Here is an 18,725-nt window from a genome sequence, read left to right as displayed (position 1 = left end):
TTTTCAGTTTTTCCTTGTACATTTTGTTGTTCTCGTACACTTGGAGTCGAAATTCATCAAGTTCATTTAGCTGAAGCATTCGCTTCTTTTCAGCCGCATCTAGATCCAGGTTCAACTTCTTCAATGCCCAATAGGCCTTATGCTCAAGCTCCGCAGGTAAATGACATCCCTTACCATACACAAGTTGAAAAGGGGACATCCCAAGTGGAGTCTTATATGCTGTTCTGTAAGCCCAAATAGCTTCATCGAGCTTTAAAGACCAATCCTTCCTTGACGGACAAACAACCTTCTCTAAAATGCGCTTGATCTCTCTATTAGACACTTTCGCTTGACCATTCGTTTGCGGATGATAGGCAGTAGCAACACGATGATTCACATTGTAGCGCTGTATCATAGAAGTGAACTTACGGTTACAGAAATGTGACCCTTCATCACTTATGATTACTCGTGGCGTTCCAAACCTTGTAAAATTTGCTTATAAAGAAAATTCAACACTACCTTTGCATCATTCGTCGGCTGAGCTTTGACTTCTACCCATTTTGAGACATAATCGACTGCCAGCAAGATGTACTGATTATTGCAGGACGAGACAAATGGCCCCATGAAATCGATTCCCCAATGTAACATTCCCAAATCCGGGGTCGGGGATCCGGGTTGTCACGAGTTCCATTTCCCTTAATAACACCCAATCTTAATAAACAATCAACTACTCTGTACTGTGACCCCACACTAAACACACACACCAAAAGTTATAGTCTCAGAGATGAATATCCAAAAATAACACGAGTCATTTTATTCCAAAATTATATGCCATTACACCTTAAAAGCGTTTCTAAATAAATTTACATTTCTTTGCCATTATTACAATTGATAAAGACACATAAGTCTGGTACATCAAAAGTTGAAAGCCTAGCCTATTGGTAGTTCCTACCTCAACTACAGTGACATCAACGCCTATAGGAAACTGCAGAACATTTCCTATCCGCTCGCGAATTGGGAGCTTGGTCCTATTCATCTTTTCTATCTGTTGTTGTGTGATGAAAGAAGAAAGCAAGGGTGAGCAACAAGCCCACCAAAATAATATATATAATGATTAACAATATATGAGCATTCTCATAGTACTCATGAAAGTCTTGGTCAAAAGAAATGAACCAAGCTGATATCTTAACGCGACCAAGTCGCAAAATATTCAGTATGTGTATATACATATATACTTTTCACAATCTTTGAAATCCTCTTACATGTATAACATCCACAAAGTTCCAGTTTATAACTGTATAAAAATATCGTTGCAAGGTGATCTCTTATATATAACCTTGTCTCAACATTTTTCTGAAACCTTTGTCATTCATAAGACAATCATTAACTAGATATAAGTTTAAAAGAAGAAGTTACAAGATACTCCAATATACTTATATCTTTTCCGAATACTACTTGAACTACCACCGTTCAATGTATAAATAGTTCATCGCATAAATTAAGCTACAAGACAAAACTTGTATAGAATCAATCTTTAAAATATCATCAAAATAAAATGAAGTTACGAGATACTTCATTTGATGTAAACATTATTTTGAAAACTTGACTCTGCCAACACTCAACAATCGCCCAACCGTAGCCTTTCTATCGAAGTGCTCTGGGTAGTGTTGCAGAAATATCCAATTGGATGATGAACTCATTACGGGAGTTTTCCGTGCCAGGAAGACCACTTACGATGATCAATCGTTGTAGTGCAACCCCACCATTTTTTAAATGTAGAGGAGAACCTGTCGGATTTACTTGTCAACCGAACACTGGACTCCTAAGGAATGTACCGTCTTGCAGAACTTCCAGGCCATTTGGGCCAATATAATAAGGCTGGGCCGGCGCCACTCAACCACTTACGCCACTCCTAGTTCAGATGAAATCCATGACTCTGAAACGTAAAGCTCGTCCCCACTTTCCCCAAGTAGAAACTTGTTGATACGGCTCCACCAAGAAGTCGTGTCTAGTTGGAAAGGAAAACTCACCGATATTTCCCAGGCGATGCCTGTTAATGGATTAACTTGTTCCAAGAATTTTACTTCCCGAGTATTGGGTAAGTAATCAAAAACTCTTTTATCAAAATGGCAACCTTGTTGCGAATATAAAACACACCACAGAGCCGGATCCCTCGGGTTTTGAGCGAATATTTAAATCCCCTTTGAAAGGAAGATCTTAAATATAAAAAAAATGAGTTTTGGGATCCGCTCTAACTTTTAAAATCATTTTGAAGACTCGCAAACATTTTTAAGAATGTTTGGAGTAATGCTGATTTAATGAAATAAATCAGTCCCAATTCATTAGAAAATATCCGAATATTATTATTTAAATAATATTCTCATAAAGAGTAATCTTTATAAAAATAATTGAAGTAGAAGTTTTAAAACTTATACTTGCAATGTATATTAAATAACCAAAGATATACTTATACGAAAGTACTATCTTTATTTGAATAATCAAAAGTGAGTTTGATTATCGACACATTATTCTTTAATAAAATTAAGAATAATAATTAGTAAATAATCGGAGTCATAAGTCCTCGAATGAATATTCAAATAATAATATTCATTAATAAATTAAGCGGAGTCATAAGTCCTCGAATGAATATTTAAAATAATATTCAATAATAAAATAAACGGGGTCATAAGCCCTCGAATGAATATTCAAAATAATATTCATTAATAAAATAAAGTTATCGAATAAACCTTATTTGATTCATAGTTTTAAAACTATTCATATATATATATAAATATATATATTATATTCGGGAGCATCGACTCCCGGTTTTAGAAAAATGTTCACCTTTGGGTCCCCTATACTAAGGGTATATGCAAATACCGCTTATCTCTAGCATAAGTATTATCAACTGAATTAACAGATATATGTATCAAGATTACGAAACATGCATGCATATATACCATATCACATGCTACAATATATCGCAAGAATTTGCTAATTAACCATCATGCATCTATCACAAGATAATGCATATACATATGTATACATCACAACAACAGTATAACAGTTAGACTTAAGCTTAGAGTGGGTCCGATAACATATGAAAAACAACATAAGTCGGAATTAAACCCCGGTCGCTTAAGAAACTAGACTTTAATCATTTAGAGTCCTAACGTTCGCTTTCGCGCATAACGATTCACTTAAGTCGCTCGAGTACCCTCGGCTCCATCATTTTTAATAAATTAACCATTAAGGGTTTTAAGGCGATTCTTTCGCGAGTACCTTACCAACTGCCTAATCCACTTTATATAAATGTTTCATACCCCAATTAGTCATTTAAGGTCCTTAACCAAGGTTTCAAAGTAAGACGAGGGGTAATGGTTCGGTCGCGAAATGTCGTTACTTAAAACGGTCGTTTCTCCTAAACCGTACTTCGGATTCAAACGAACCACATATCAAAACGAAGCTCGTAACATGAACTATCTAATCATGGCAATGGTAAAAACCTAACAGTGAGTTCTCGGGTCCTGATGTTAAGAACAAAAACAGTCTCTATGTTTACGCGATTACCCAAATTTATACCACTCCAAATCAACCCACAATCAACCCACAATCAACATCCCAATCAAAACTCCATCCATAATTCACCATAACAGCCCCAACAACTCAACATTATCAATTTATACTATTCTAAAACATGAATTTAAACTATACTTAAGTTCATTAATCAACAATCCAAGAATTATAACTCCAAAAACTTCACAAAACCAATTAACCTCTACATACACAACAATCAAGCCTCTCATGAATTATAACAACAAAATTAAACCTAATACTCAAGTAAAGTTAGGGTTTGGAGGGGTTATACCTTCCTTGGAGAGTGGAGAATCAATTAATTAGCTTGGAATCACCCTTAAAAGTCCTTATCGAAGCTTAATCTAAACAAAAACTCAAGAACAAAAATTTTAGTTCTTCAAAAACACTATTCACCATCTTCTTCCATGATTTTTAGGAAGAGATTGAGAGTGAATTAGAAGCTCAAACTTATGGGATAGCTATATCTATGTATAATGAGTCTTAGATAATTACCTTGCTAATTAACAACGCTTGGAACTAGGATTTTGATTTTTTTCTCCTTGAAAATGAAGGAAAGCCGAGAGCTTGATGAAGAAAAGGGAAGAGCTTTTGTGTTTTGGTGAAAATGAATTGTTTTGGCTTGGTTGGTTGCTTTTGATTTGTTTTATTACTTTTAACCACGGTAACTTTTGTGTGGTTCTAAATCAACCAACGACACACTTTGCTTTGGTCATGCTTATGTCATCATGTGATGTCACCCTCCCACATTTGTCCTCTTCTTATTGGTTTGATGACATCATCCCCACTAACCTCTTTGATTAGCTTCTAATTACTTGGATAATGACTGCTGATCTGTTATACGGTTCGCTTAACTTTCATTTTCGTTTATCGTTTGAGGGATCATACCCGGGATCTTATTACTTTGGTTCCCTTAACCTTTCTCAATACATTATATTCCTTTTATGATCCTCTCTTATAATCCTTGAATTTAAATCCTTTTTATTCTTTTACCTTATACTCAATTCTTTCTGTATCTGGTAGATTTCCGGGAAAAATCAAAGTGTTCAGATTTGGATTCTGACGATCTTTCCATACACTTATATACCACATAGAGTACTAATAATATCTCAGAATAACAATAAAAGAACCCCTACATAGTGTGGCACGAAAAGTTTTTCTTATTCAGCAAAATCACTATTCATAAGGGTTTCAAAAAAATTCCAAAAATTGGGGTAATTACACCCAAACATCAAAGACCTCGACTTCAAGCATCACATTTAATGGCATCTCATCCTTTCTCGTAAGATTTCCTACTCTTTGGCAACGATCACACCTTAAAACGAACTGATGAGCATCCTTAAACAACGTAGGCCAGAAAAAACCTGCTTGCAGAATACAAGTTGCCGTCTTCTCACCACCATAATGTCCACCATAAACTGTGGAGTGGCAGTATCGTAATATCCCCTCCGTCTCACAGAATGGGATACATCTCCTGATGATCTGGTCAGCTCCCTATCTAAAAAAATACGGTTCATCCCACATATACCACTTCACCTCATGCAGAAACTTCTTCTTTTGAGATGTATTCAAATTAGGAGGCATTATATTGCTGACAAGATAATTCACAATATCTGCGAACCATGGCTCTTCCTCCTGAACTGCGAACAACTGCTCATCCGGAAAAGATTCGTTGATCAATGTTTTATCATGTGAAGTAGACTCGGGATTCTCCAATCTAGAAAGATGGCCAGCTACTTGATTCTCAGTACCTTTTCGATCCTTGATCTCTAACTCAAATTCATGTAGTAAGAGCACCCAACGAATGCGTCTAGGCTTCGAATCCTTCTTGGAAACCAAATAGCGAATGGCCGCATGATCAGTGAACATTGTCACCTTTGTCCCAAGTAGATAAGATTGAAATTTTTCGAAACCAAAGACTATAGCCAAGAGCTCCTTCTCAGTAGTGGTGTAGTTCATTTGAGCTCCATTTAAGGTCTTGCTAGCATAGTAGACCATATGAAAGAGATTATTCTTGCGCTGCCCAAGAACTGCGCCCACCGCATAATCACTCGCATCACACATCATCTAAAAAGGCTCTGTCCAGTCAGGTGCTGTAATAACTGGTGCAGTTATCAAACTCTTCTTGATAGTCTCGAATGCCGTCAATCATTCATCATCAAATTTGAAAGGCACATCCTTCTCAAGCAAGTTGCACAACGGCTTAGATATCTTCGAAAAGTCCTTGATGAAACGCCGATAAAAACCCGCATGACCAAGAAAACTACGGATTCCTTTCACATAAATAGGTGGTGGAAGATTTTCAATGACTCCCACCTTGGCTTTGTCCACCTCAAGACCCTTGCTAGAGACCTTATGCCCAAGAATAATGCCTTCACACACCATAAAGTGACATTTTTTCCAATTGAGTACCAAATTAGTTTCCACACACCTTTTGAGTACTGCACGAAGATTATTCAAACATTCATCATACGAATGTCCAAAGATGGAGAAGTCGTCCATGAACACCTTGACATTATTTCCAATCATATCAGAGAATATAGCCATCATACATCTCTGAAAAGTGGCCTGTGCGCCACATAAGCCAAACGAAACTCTGCGAAAAGCAAATGTGCCAAATGGACAAGTGAAGGTAGTCTTTTCTTGATCCTCTGGTGCAATACATATCTGATTATACCCCGAATAACCATCCAGAAGACAATAATACTCGTGACCGGCCAGCCTGTCAAGCATCTGATCAATAAATGGAAGAGGGAAGTGATCCTTCCTTGCGGCCTTGTTCAACTTTCTATAGTCCATGCATACCCTCCATCATGTAACTGTTCGAGTGGGGATGAGCTCATTCTTCTCATTTGCTACCATAGTAATACCTCCTTTCTTAGGTACACATTGCATGAGGCTCACCCAAGAACTATCAGAAATAGGATAAATGATTCCCGCATCCAGCCACTTCAGAATTTCTTTCTTCACCACTTCTTTCATGATAGGATTAAGTCTACGCTGTTGCTCAACAGTCGGCTTACTACCCTCCTCTAGCAGAATCTTATGCATGCAGTATGAAGGGCTGATCCCCTTGATGTCTGCTATAGTCCATCCGATAGCCGATTTGAATTCTCTCAAGATCCTCAAGAGCTTGTCCTCCTCAATACCTGAAAGGTCAGATGCAATAATAACAGGTAAAGTAGATGCATCACCTAAAAAAGCATATCTCAAGTGTTCAGGCAATGGTTTAAGCTCCAAGGTAGGTACTTCCTTAATAGATGGTTTGAGCTTTCCTTCAGCATTTTTGAGGTCAGAAGTGCCAAGAGATTCAAATGGCATGTCTAACTTTCGCCTCCAAGGAGAAGCATTTAGATATTGTAGTTGCTCATTGCCATCCTCATCATCACTGTCAAAATCCCCCACTAAGGCTTTCTCTAATGCATCAGACATTAGCATATGATCAAGTTCTGAAGTAACCGCAGAATCAATCAAATCCACTTTTAAGCACTCCTCATCTTCTGTAGGGAATTTCATCGCTTTGAATACATTGAATGTCACATCCTGATCCTGCACCCTCATAGTAAGTTCACCTTTCTGCACATCTATCAAGGTACGGCCTGTAGCCAAGAAAGGTCTCGCCAAGATTATGGGAATCTTCTTATCTTCCTTGAAATCCAGAATAACAAAGTCTGCAGGAAAGAAGAGCTTATCCACCTTTACTAGCACATCCTCCACTATGCCTCGTGGGTATGTAATAGAATGACCAGCCAATTATAGAGATATGTAGGTGGGCTTTGGATCAGGCAAGTTCAACTTTTTGAAGATCGACAACGGCATCAGATTGATGCTTGCTCCCAAATCACACAGGCACTTGTCAAAAGACAACTTGCCAATGGTGCAAGGAATGGTGAAGCTACCTGGATCTTTAAGCTTTGGAGGTAACTTTTGTTGCAGCACAACACTGCTTTCTTCCGTTAAAGCAACGGTCTCAAGGTCATCCAGTTTCACCTTCCTTGAAAGAATACTCTTCATAAATTTCACATAACTAGGCATTTGCTCCAGAGCCTCAGCGAAAGGTATATTAATGTGAAGTTTCTTGAACACCTCCAGAAACTTACCGAACTGCTTATCCAGCTTTTGTTGTTGCAATATCTTAGGGAAATATGGGGGAGGTTAGAGCTGTTTCTCCCCTGTATTACCCTCAGGCAGAGTGTGTTCAACAGTAGTCTTCCTTGGTTCCGCCACTTTTTCCTTTTACTTAGCTTCTTCATCACCAACTTCAGCTTCTCCTTCTTTTGCTTTTTCAGCATCAGCAACTTTTCCAGACCTTATGGTAATAGCCTTGACTTGCTCTTTAGCTTCCTTCCTGCCTGGCACTTCAGTATTACTGGGAAGTGTGCCAGGTTGATGATTGAGCACTACATTGGCTATTTGACCGATTTGATTTTCCAAGGTCTTGATAGAGACCGCCTGACTTTTGCACAACAGCTTAAGTTCCTCAAAATCAGCACTAGAGGGTGGAGCTGCACCTCCTTGTTGAGGATATGATTGCCTTTGAGCATAATGCTGTGGTTGCTGTAATCCAGGTGGACTGAATTGTTTACTTATGCCTTGCTGATATGGTTGCTGAATAGCATTCTGATTATTACTCCAGCTGAAATTTGGATGATTTCTGTTGTTAGGATGATAAGTAGCTGGTACAGGCTACTGCGGTCGCTGATAACTATTCACATACTGAACAGATTCATTAACAAGAGAACACGGATCCATAGCATGAAAACCTGCACAAAGCTCACAGACCATAGCTATCTGATTGACTCCATAGGTGGCTAGAGAATCGACCTTCATAGACAGCGCTTAGAGCTGCGCTACAATAGCTGTAGCTGCGTCAACTTCCAAAATACCTGCTACCTTCCCAAGGATCATCCTTTGAGTCAGGTTTTGATGCTCATTTGCAGCCATAGTCTCAATAAGATTATAAGCCTCAGTATAGCTTTTGGCCCACAAGGCGCCTCCAGCTGCTGCATCGAGCATAGGCCGAGATTAGGCCCCCAACCCATTATAGAAGCCAGTGATCACCATCCAATCAGGCATACCATGATGTGGACACTTTCTCAACATCTCCTTATAGCGCTCCCAAGCTTCGTACATAGATTCTGTAGGTTGCTGCGCAAACTGAGTAAGAGCACTCCTCATAGCCGCAGTCTTCGCCATTGGATAAAACTTCACCAGAAACTTTTGCACAAGATCTTGCCAAGTAGTGATAGACCCAGCTGGTTCAAAATATAACCAGTCCTTAGCTTTATCCCTCAGTGAGAATGGGAAAAACCTCAGCTTGATAGCCTCATCAGTCACACCATTATATTTGAAAGTACTACAGATCTCGACAAAATTCCTTATGTGCATGCAGGGGTCTTCAGTCGTAGCACCTCCAAAAGAAACAGAATTCTGCACCATCTGAATAGTGCCCGGCTTGATTTCAAAGTTATTGGCCTCAATAGCTGGGTGCATGATGCTGGACTAAATATCATCAATTTTAGGCCGAGAAAAGTCCATAAGAGCTGGATCTGCCGAAACTATACGATCCCCCATGATTACTGGCGCTTTCTACTCACTTCCGGAATCCGAATCTTCAAAATCTATCTTCTTCGAAATATCAAGAACTTCGTCTGTCTCCTCAGCCGTATCTAAAGTCCTCTTGTGAGTACGAGAATGTGTTTGCATAAACGCTCGCTAAAGTACCTGAAGCACAACCGGAAACAATAAGTAACACGTCTTAATCACTGAGTCCTAATGACCACTGATGGTAAGTACATAAACTAAACAAATACGCCGAGTCCCCGGCAACGGCGTCAAAAACTTGTTAGGGCGAAAACACGCGCTAATAACGCACGCAAGTATACGTGTTCGCAAGTAATATAGAATACTTTCTAGTTCATTCCCACAGAGACTCAGACTAATTATGTTCAATTACACTCACTCACCAATGTATGATTACTTCTCAATGTTAAAACAATAACACTTAGATTTGATTAACTAATTATTAACTATAATTAACTACGAGAATTAAGCACTTAATTAATACTTAAATTAACAATATTAAAACACTCATGAGATCACAACTTCATTACTACTTCCTTCAATAATCATTATTATTACCCTTAGCATGCAACAGTGATGATATTAATCGAACAACACGAAACTAATAAAAGCCAACTTTCATTGTACTAATACCATTCTACCAAACATCCACAATTAAGATAGAAGTTGAATAGGCATCAATTATGTTGAGTCCCTATATGTCTATAGAAACTGACAACATAACGATTTAAGCACAAGTTATTCCTTTTGATTACATAGGACAAATAAAATGGTTAGAGTTACCCACTAATCATGCATACTCGTACATGAACCTATCCTAGCATGGCAAGTTCTAAATCTCAAGGTCCACCGTAGCTTCACAAGAGATCAACACCCTATCTTATATGTTCGCGACGCACATAAGACGAATACGCACAACCAATACTAGATATCATACAATCATCACACACTAAGGTATTAAACAACTAACTAAAGAATTCCATAGTAAATCCGTTATGACCCCATGATAACGATTAGCCCATGATAGCACTCATCGTCATCATGGGTTCATATGAAAACTTGATAATAACACACGAGAATAATAACTAAAACTACTTATATTAAACCAGAGTACGTCACAAGAGTAAATAGGTTCAAAGTAAAGAAAACTAGCATCCAACGTTAAACCGAAATAAAGAATCATAAGAAAATATGCTTCCTCTTCGTTGCGGTGTGCTAAAACGGTCTTCTCCCTTATCTCCTCACTCCTTGATTAATACTACGATCCAACCTTTGTGAAACGTCTCTGAAAACTACTTATATAGGAGTCCCATAAAACCCAGCTAACTCAGAAGTTGGAAGTTAAATAGAACTAGGAGTCCAAAATAATAATTCTACTTTTCCGTCCCTGAGCGGCCGCTCAGCATTCCTGAGCGGGCGCTCAGCTTCCTGAGCGGTCGCTCAGCAGAGCTGTGCGGGCGTTCAAAATCCTACTGGAAACTGCTATGTTTTTCTCCCGTTTCTTCGCTGCAATCTGCTCTTATCTTCCCGCTTGCAATGCCAAACACATGCCAAGGCTTATTATTGATGAAATTTCTCCAGAAATGCAATTAATACCCTAAAATGCACAAACACTAGAAAAACGCATCAAATACACAAAATACTTGATTTCAAGACACCAATTCAAGCCATTATAAGACGTTCCAAGTGGTATAAAATGCCACTTATCAATGCTCTCGCACATGGGGATGCGCTCTTGGATGTAAGAATGGAGGTCGAGGACCCCCGAGGCTTTGATTTTGATCTGGATCCCAGGATCCCTATGTCTGCCGAGGAAACGGGGCCTGTCAAAGACACAATATCCGTTCCGGTCGATAAGGATGACCCAAACAAGGTTTTGAAGGTAGGATCTCAACTAAGTGATGAAATGAGGGAAAGATTTACCCGTTTTTTGATTACAAATCTCGATGTCTTCGCATGGAGTCATTCAGACATGGTGGGAATCGACCCAGGGTAATGTGTCATCGGTTGAACATCTTCCGTAATTACATGCGCATATGACAAAAGCGTCACCCGGTGAGCGTGGAAAGGGCGATAACATTAAAAGAAGAGGAAGACCGACTGTTGGAAGTGAGGTTGATCAAAGAATCCTTCTACCCCGAGTGGCTCGCAAATCCAGTGCTTGTGAAAAAGCCAAACGGGAAGTGGATGACGTGTATATATTTCACAGATCTCAATAAGGCTTGCCCGAAGGATAGCTTTCCGCTCCCACGAATTGATCAGTTGGTTGACGCAACGGCAGGTCATGCCTTGCTAAGTTTTATGGATGCATACTCTGGTTACAATCAAATCCCTATGTACGGCCCCGATCAGGAGCATACATCCTTCATCACTGATAGAGGGTTATACTGTTACATAGGGATGCCATTTGGATTGATCAACACTGGCGCGACCTATCAGCGGTTGGTGAACATGATGTTCAAAAACCAGATTGGGAGAACCATGGAGGTGTATGTGGACGATATGTTGGTAAAATCCAAGGATGCGAATGACCATATCGAGCACTTGATGGAAATTTTTAACATTATAAAGAGGTTTTTTATGAAGTTGAATCCATAAAAGTGTGTATTCGGCATAGAGTCGGGCAAGTTTCTTGGGTTCATTGTCAACCATAGGGGAATTGAAGCCAACCCCGCAAAGATCAAGGCACTGTTGGATATGAAATCACCCACCAATATGAAATAAGTTCAAATTTTAACTGGGAGGATCGCCGCACTAAATCGATTTATTTCTAAATCATCCGACATATGCAAAAAAATTCTTTAAGGCAATTAAGTTGGCAGGGAAAGACTTCGTATGGACACCCGAATGTGAGGAGGCTTTTAGGAGGATCAAGGAACAACTGGGAAACCCTCTCATGTTATCAAAACCATTAGATGGAGAATCCCTAATAATATACCTTGCAGTTTCTTAGTATTCAATCAGCGCTGTGCTGGTAAGAGAAGAGGAGGGGCAACAGTCACTAGTGTATTACGTGAGTAAGAGATTGCATGATGCTGAAACTCGCTACACAAGCATGGATAAACTGGTTTACGCCTTGATCCTTACGTCCAGGAAGTTACGGCCATACTTCCAGGCCCATAGAATTGAAGTCCGTACAGCATATCCGCTGCGTCAAGTCCTTCACAAGCCAGAATCATCGGGGAGAATTTTGAAATGTGCTGTGGAGTTGGGTCAGTTTGACTTGGATTACATGCCCCGTACAGCAATTAAAGGACAAGCCTTCGCCGATTTCCTGTTGAAATTTGATTCTGCGGTTGATGATAGGGCTTTGGTAGTGCTATATCCCCCTAGTACTGAAGAAGTTTTAGAGGAGTTCCCACATCCCTTGTGGATCTTGCATGTAGATGAGGCGGTTAATAATGGAGGAGCGGGTGCGGGCATAGTACTCGTGTCTCCGAAAGGCCATCACCTGATGAGTGTAATTCACTTCAAATTTTATGCAACGAATAATAATGCGGAATATGAGGCATTGATCAATGGCCTGAAGATTGCTTTGGAAATGGGGGTACGGAACTTAATTGCAAAAAGCGACTCGGAGTTGGTGGTGAATCAGGTGAATGGGGGGTTTCAAGCTCGAGGACCGCAGACGAAATCATACTTAAGATGCACGTAGTGCCTGATTGGAAGGTTCAAAGAGGTTAGGCTGGAATGCGTACCGCGGAAGAAGAATACTAACACGGATGCCCTGGAGAAAATGGGATCCCAGTAGGAGGCTGTGTTGTTGGGATCTATACCCTTAGAAATCCAAGAAATTCCTAGTATCCCGGAGGTAGAGGCAATGCAAGTAGATGAGGCTTCCAAGGAAACATGGATGACGCCCATTCTTGCCTACATTCACAAGGAAGCACTCCCCGAGGATAAGTTCAAGGCTCGTCGACTCCGCTACCAGGCTGCAAGGTATGTGGTGTACGATAAAGTTCTGTATAAGAGAGGCTTCAATCAACCGCTGCTCAGATGTGTCGATGAAGAAGAAGGAAATTATATCCTAAGGGAGGTGCATGAAGGAATTTGTGGTAATCACTCGGGGGGTAACTCGTTGGCGATGAAAGTTTTACGCCAAGGATACTATTGGCCTACATTGAAAGAAGATGCTGTAAATTTTGTCAGAGCATGCGATCGCTGCCAGCGCTTTATAAACTATTCATCTATGCCAGCAACGCTCCTAACACCTATGGTGAGCCCCTGGCCATTTGCCATGTGGGGAATAGATCTTATTGGAGAATTTCCCAAGGCTAAAGGGGATGTCAAGTATGCAGTGGTCGCGGTTGATTACTTTACTAAGTGGGCAGAAGCTATGCCATTGGCGACTATCACAGCAAAGAAAATCAGAGATTTTGTCTTCAACTCCATCGTGTGCAAATTTGGAATCCCTTACAAACTTGTATCTGACAACAGAAAGCAGTATGATAGCAAGGAGTTGCGACAGTTATGCGAGGATCTGAAAATCAAGAAGGAGTTTGCAGCGGTCTATCATCCTCAAAGAAATGGGTAGACAGAGGCTGTGAATAAAATAATAAAGCATACCCTCAAGACCAAACTGGAAGAGCGCAAAGGAAATCGGCCTGAAGAACTCCCAAAAGTGATGTGGTCCTACAACACTACTCCACGATCTACTACAGGAGAAACTCCGTTTATGCTGACTTACAGCTATGAAGCTATAGTCCCTGTGGAAGTTGGTTCAGGGTCGCTTCGTAGAGATCGTTACACGGAGGAAGATGTAGAGGTTAATCAAAGGCTTCATTTGGATCTTTTGGATGAAATGAGGGAAAATTCTCAGCTGAGGCTTGCAGCATATCAACAGCGTGCTGCAAGGTATTACAAAAAGAAGGTAAAGGGACAGTTGCTGAAGGTAGGGGATTTGGTGCTTAGGAAGGTGATGCCAAATACTAAGTGTGGCGCCCTCCAAACCCGGGTCAAAAGTTTGGGGTCCACACACACACCTTATTTATAACCTGCTTATAACAATAGTAAAGATAATAATAATATGTAGTGACCCTACTTACCAACTACCCCGGACCGCAACAGGTTAAAGTATGTACACAAGCCACACACACACTTTATATTACAAATGTCCAAATCCTAACTATTCAAATTCAGAACTGAATATTAAACATTATTACAAAATTTTACAAACTTAAACTATCTCAAAAGATGCCAGCTAGCTTAACTCGATCAACCTGGACCCCTAGCTCTCGCACTGGACTGGGGATCCTCGCTACCAACTGGTTCCTTCTTAATTGAAAAAGAACATAAAAAATATCGCACAAATGAGCTAACTAGCTCAGCAAGTCACAATGACAAGACTGAGAATAATGATCATCAAGTGAAAAGGATTAAAGTATCAAGGGAACAATGATTATTATTTTAGAATTGGATATTATATTTTTATTTTAAAAACCAAGGTTAGGCTGCTGATCAGTCACGTACTAACCCCGAGCAAGGTACACAGCTCTGCTCTAATTACTGGATCCATGGCACACATTGGCCTAACTTGACCACCAATCAGGTCTGACCTCGAATCCGGTCCATATTTTATAAAACAATCCAATTCTAACATAATAACATAATAAATAATGTAAAGCAATAAACAAAATCATAAGCAACATTGGATATTCAATAATGAAATGGTTGCTATCTTAACAAAGGATCAATATGTTCATTTTCAAAGAATGTCTGTTAGGTAATGAAAGAATTAGATAACAAAGGAATCAACGTTTCAAGGTTACAAGGATTTGGTCTTTCAAAGCATAAGGTACAATGGTTTGAATATATAAGCAATTTGATTCAGTGTTTGGCATTTAGTTTGTATGTATTGGTGGAGTAGTATCGTATATCTGTGGTTCGTATTCGGGTATGCAACAATCAATGGTTCAGAAATAATATGGTTTACGGCTCATAGATCAACAACTGGAATCAAAGTTTAAGGTTCAGTGCTTCAAAGCACTTGCAATATAGAACAGGATTATCAATCATCAACAATATATCTCGAGAAAGTTCAGAACACTTGCCTAGTACTAGCTTGCTATACTTTACTAACTTCCAATTACCACCGTCTTACTCCTTAGCAATCTGTTTCCCTTTCCTACACCTTTCCTCTTCTGCTCACATATCATAAACATCTATCATTACTCAACTCATACGATTCTATTCGATATACACTTCTATCTACCCTTCGTTTGACCCAAATCCGATTAACGGATTGAAAGTTACGCTATAAACAAGTAAACACTGAACATATAGACCGATAGTCAAACAACAAGTCACATATAACATGTAACACGACAAACAATCAATGATATATCATTTATAAAGAAGTCTCGGGTCATAAACAAACTTTCGGGTATTTAATATAATTTTTAAAACATTTTTCGGAAATAAAAGGGGTCGTTGGATCAATTTTAAAGCAATAAACAGGGTTCGGTTGGCCACATCTAGCTTCAAAATAATTTTCTAATAATTATCGATCCTTGAAAATAATTTAAAATAATATTTTAAAGCTCGAAACTATTTTTCAGAAATTTTAAATCATTTTTAAATAATTAAATCTAATTAAATAATTAATTAAAATTAATTAATAATTAAGTAAATCAATTAATCAATTAGTTTTCGAATTAATTGACCAATTAATTATTAAATAAAATTAATTAATTAATTAATTCAGATTTATTTTTGAATTAAAAATAATTTTTGGAATTAAAATAATAATTTTTGGAATTTTCAGAAATTAAAAACAAATTTTTATAATTAAAAATAAATAGAAAATATGATTTTTAAATAATTTATAAACAGGAATCCTAAATTTGCAAGTTCTGGAAACCTGGGGGACCAAACTGTATCGTTTTTAAAACGACAGGGGCCTGTTTGCAATTTTGCCAGCCCCCCGTCGACTTCGCCGGAGTGTGGCCGGAGAACACGATCCCGGCCACCTCAGGCCCCCAAACTCTCCAGAATTAAAGCACAAACCACCAGGAACTTATTCCAGTAATCAAAACACATAATCTATTTCAGAATTGACCGGAAAATGATCAAGAAACTCGCTGGTTTCCGGCGAGCTCGACGAAAACTTAAAAATATAACTCCATTCAAACCATGAATCCTCTGTTAACGAGCTATACACCAATCGATTGCAAATTTCATAAGGAACACAACCCACTATATTTCAACAACTAATAAACCCTAGAACAAAAAGCTCTAATTTTCAATTAAGAACATTCATACGGGTTATAAACCCTAATTTTGAAATTCGAAGATTAAACTCAATTTTGAACATGTTATTGAACTCCAAATCAGTCATATGACATATGAAAATCCGTAAATGTAAAAATAGATGACGTCGGTTGGTTCCCGATTATATAAAATAGTTTATAAATACTCGGAAAAAGAATTCATAAAATCCGTAAATTTCCTATAAAATCATAAATCGACATAAAAATAAATAGGAAGATATGACAATTATCTATATTTTATGTTGGACATATAAAAATTAAAATACTCAATTAATATTATTTTTTAACATCCAAGCACATATATCACTTAACAAATAATTCACAGAATAAATACTGAACATGCATAATATTTATTTATTAGCAAAATAATTACATGATATATCCTAGATATTACACTAAGAATCCCCAGCATGGAGTGTTTGGAGCTAATTGGGAAGGACCATACAAGATAAAAGCAATCTTGTGGAAAGGGACTTATCAAATTGAGGATTTGGAAGGAAAGTTGGTTCCGCGAGCATGGAACGCGGAACACCTCCGAAAGTATTATCAGTAAGGCGCGGCTTTGGCCCCTTGCCTATTTTTTTATTATATACTTAGGGCTATGCCCAGATTATATACTAGAAGCAATAAAATTCCTCCTAGCCTAGGGGGTAGTGCATGTACTACTTACCTTAGAACTAGTTGAAGGATCAATTTTTCGAATAAATTCCCCACAGAGCATAGTAGCCGTGAGACTGATGCACTTTTTGACACCAGAGCGCAGTATTAATAAAAACTTTGAAAAATTCCACAGGCTGTTTGTTTGATTTGTTTGGTTATGTGACGCTTCCTAATCACAGGGTACGCCCTGAGAATGAGCTCTTTATGGATATTTATAGAGAACATGATTGGCAAAGAAAACCCAGGTAAAAATGGAAAATAGGACGCGTCTCGGGTCTAAGGACGCGCCCAAGTAACCTTGGTTGATGCTCCTTTAATTTTATGCTCCTATATTGGAACTCCATAACTAAAAAACGAACACATCCTTACCGAGGACGCGTCCAGCCTGAGAGTTAAAGAGCAGACACGTCCAAACACTAGGACGCGCCCCTCATTTATTATGCCCTACCTAAATATAAAATGTACATCATGATATCATGTTCGGCAAAAGCATACTATCGAGAAAGTTGAAAAAGTCTAAGTAAATGGATAAAAGAAGACGCATTCAAGTATCTGGACGCCCCCTACGGTCTATGATGCTGGAATGGAATTAACACATAAAGAAGGCGCATCCTGAAACAAGGACGCGTACTTATAGGACATCTACTTAGCTTGTAATAACAAAGGAAATAGCAACAAAATCTAAAAGGTGACGCATCCTCAGCAAATAACACGCCCATATGCTTGAGAGAACAAGATTAAGAAAGTAAACATAACATGCATAAAGGTAATTAAAGGAGAGAAATCTCATAAAAAAGTGCAAGCAAACGGAGTTCAAAGAAAATCATTACAATTTGCAAGGCTTGAAAGGGCCCGCACCCTTAAAGTAGTTCAGATAAAAACTGCATAAATAAATATAAGACGTGCCCTAAGCAGGAGGCGCGTCCAGGGTTTGTCCTGTTTGTCTAGAGGGGAAGGCTGAGTCTGAAGTGGAGAAGGAGCTGGGGACACATCATCTTCTTCCATGCCAAGGATGATTCTCTTGTTTCTGATGGAGTCTGCGGCCCTGATTCTGAAATCATTTACCCACTTCTGGGTGTCCTCATCGAACTTAGAAAAAGTATACTCTGGGTCATTGGCTATGAACCCAGAACACCACTCTTCAAACCCAGCTGCAAAACCATTCCGGTAAACCAATTTTTTCTCTTCCTTCCATCCATGCAACCTGTCATCATTTAAAGTGTCCAGCTCCAGTTACATGGTGGAATTCAAGGCTACAACGCTCTCCATAGCCTTTGCCACAGAGGTAACATTGCCTTCCAGCAGCGCCTTCTCACCCTCAAGATGCGTCCTGTCTTCCTGTAGCCGCTTGATCTCAGCATCTTTCTCTTGGATGAGCAAAGTAGTGTTCCTTTCCAAAAGTTTGATCTTGTCTTCAGCCTGGCTTTTAGCAGTGTCAGTGATAGCAAGACGCGCCCTGAGTCTAGCAGCCATATTGGCACTTTGCCTAGCGTACAAGTGGAGCTCAGCTGCGGCCCTTACCATGGCTTGCTCTGTTTGTTCTTCTGTCCTGAAAGTCCAGCCTCGAACTGCATCTTCAGTGAAGTCTCCAGCCGAGGACGTGCTCAGATATCTGAGAACAAAGGATTGCTCATCTGGTAC

At 39.1% G+C, this 18,725-nt stretch overlaps 2 protein-coding genes and 1 non-coding gene across 3 annotated transcripts; all 3 read left to right on the top strand.

Moving 5' to 3' along the window:
* Positions 1-8,647: 8,647 nt before the first annotated feature.
* Positions 8,648-8,754, top strand: LOC141694355 (small nucleolar RNA R71). The gene has a single exon (XR_012563669.1). It is a non-coding gene; the product is annotated as a small nucleolar RNA R71 (small nucleolar RNA).
* Positions 8,755-10,852: 2,098 nt separating this feature from the next.
* Positions 10,853-12,811, top strand: LOC141689690 (uncharacterized). Its single transcript, XM_074494049.1, has 3 exons — positions 10,853-11,038; positions 11,203-11,729; positions 12,121-12,811. Exons 1-3 carry the CDS (start codon positions 10,853-10,855, stop codon positions 12,809-12,811), a joined length of 1,404 nt encoding a protein of 467 aa, XP_074350150.1.
* A 969-nt stretch (positions 12,812-13,780) lies between these two features.
* Positions 13,781-16,977, top strand: LOC141689689 (uncharacterized). The gene is made up of 2 exons (XM_074494048.1): positions 13,781-14,010; positions 16,812-16,977. Exons 1-2 carry the CDS (start codon positions 13,781-13,783, stop codon positions 16,975-16,977), a joined length of 396 nt encoding a protein of 131 aa, XP_074350149.1.
* Positions 16,978-18,725: the final 1,748 nt, after the last annotated feature.

This window comes from Apium graveolens, chromosome 10 (genome assembly GCF_009905375.1).
Source record: "Apium graveolens cultivar Ventura chromosome 10, ASM990537v1, whole genome shotgun sequence".
Taxonomy (NCBI): domain Eukaryota; kingdom Viridiplantae; phylum Streptophyta; class Magnoliopsida; order Apiales; family Apiaceae; genus Apium; species Apium graveolens.
The sequence above is the reverse complement of the archived record's forward strand: the minus strand, read 5'-3'. Positions and strand labels throughout refer to the sequence as shown.

What these genes read in the sequence shown, in the direction of transcription:
- LOC141689690 (XM_074494049.1), top strand. Translation starts at nt 10,853, where the DNA reads ATGCCACTTATCAATGCTCTCGCACATGGGGATGCGCTCTTGGATGTA. An exon ending in ACCCAAACAAGGTTTTGAAG is followed by an intron (nt 11,039 to 11,202) that starts GTAGGATCTCAA and finishes ATATGACAAAAG; the next exon opens with CGTCACCCGGTGAGCGTGGA. An exon ending in ATTTTTAACATTATAAAGAG is followed by an intron (nt 11,730 to 12,120) that starts GTTTTTTATGAA and finishes GTATTCAATCAG; the next exon opens with CGCTGTGCTGGTAAGAGAAG.
- LOC141689689 (XM_074494048.1), top strand. Translation starts at nt 13,781, where the DNA reads ATGTGGTCCTACAACACTACTCCACGATCTACTACAGGAGAAACTCCG. An exon ending in TATCAACAGCGTGCTGCAAG is followed by an intron (nt 14,011 to 16,811) that starts GTATTACAAAAA and finishes GATATATCCTAG; the next exon opens with ATATTACACTAAGAATCCCC.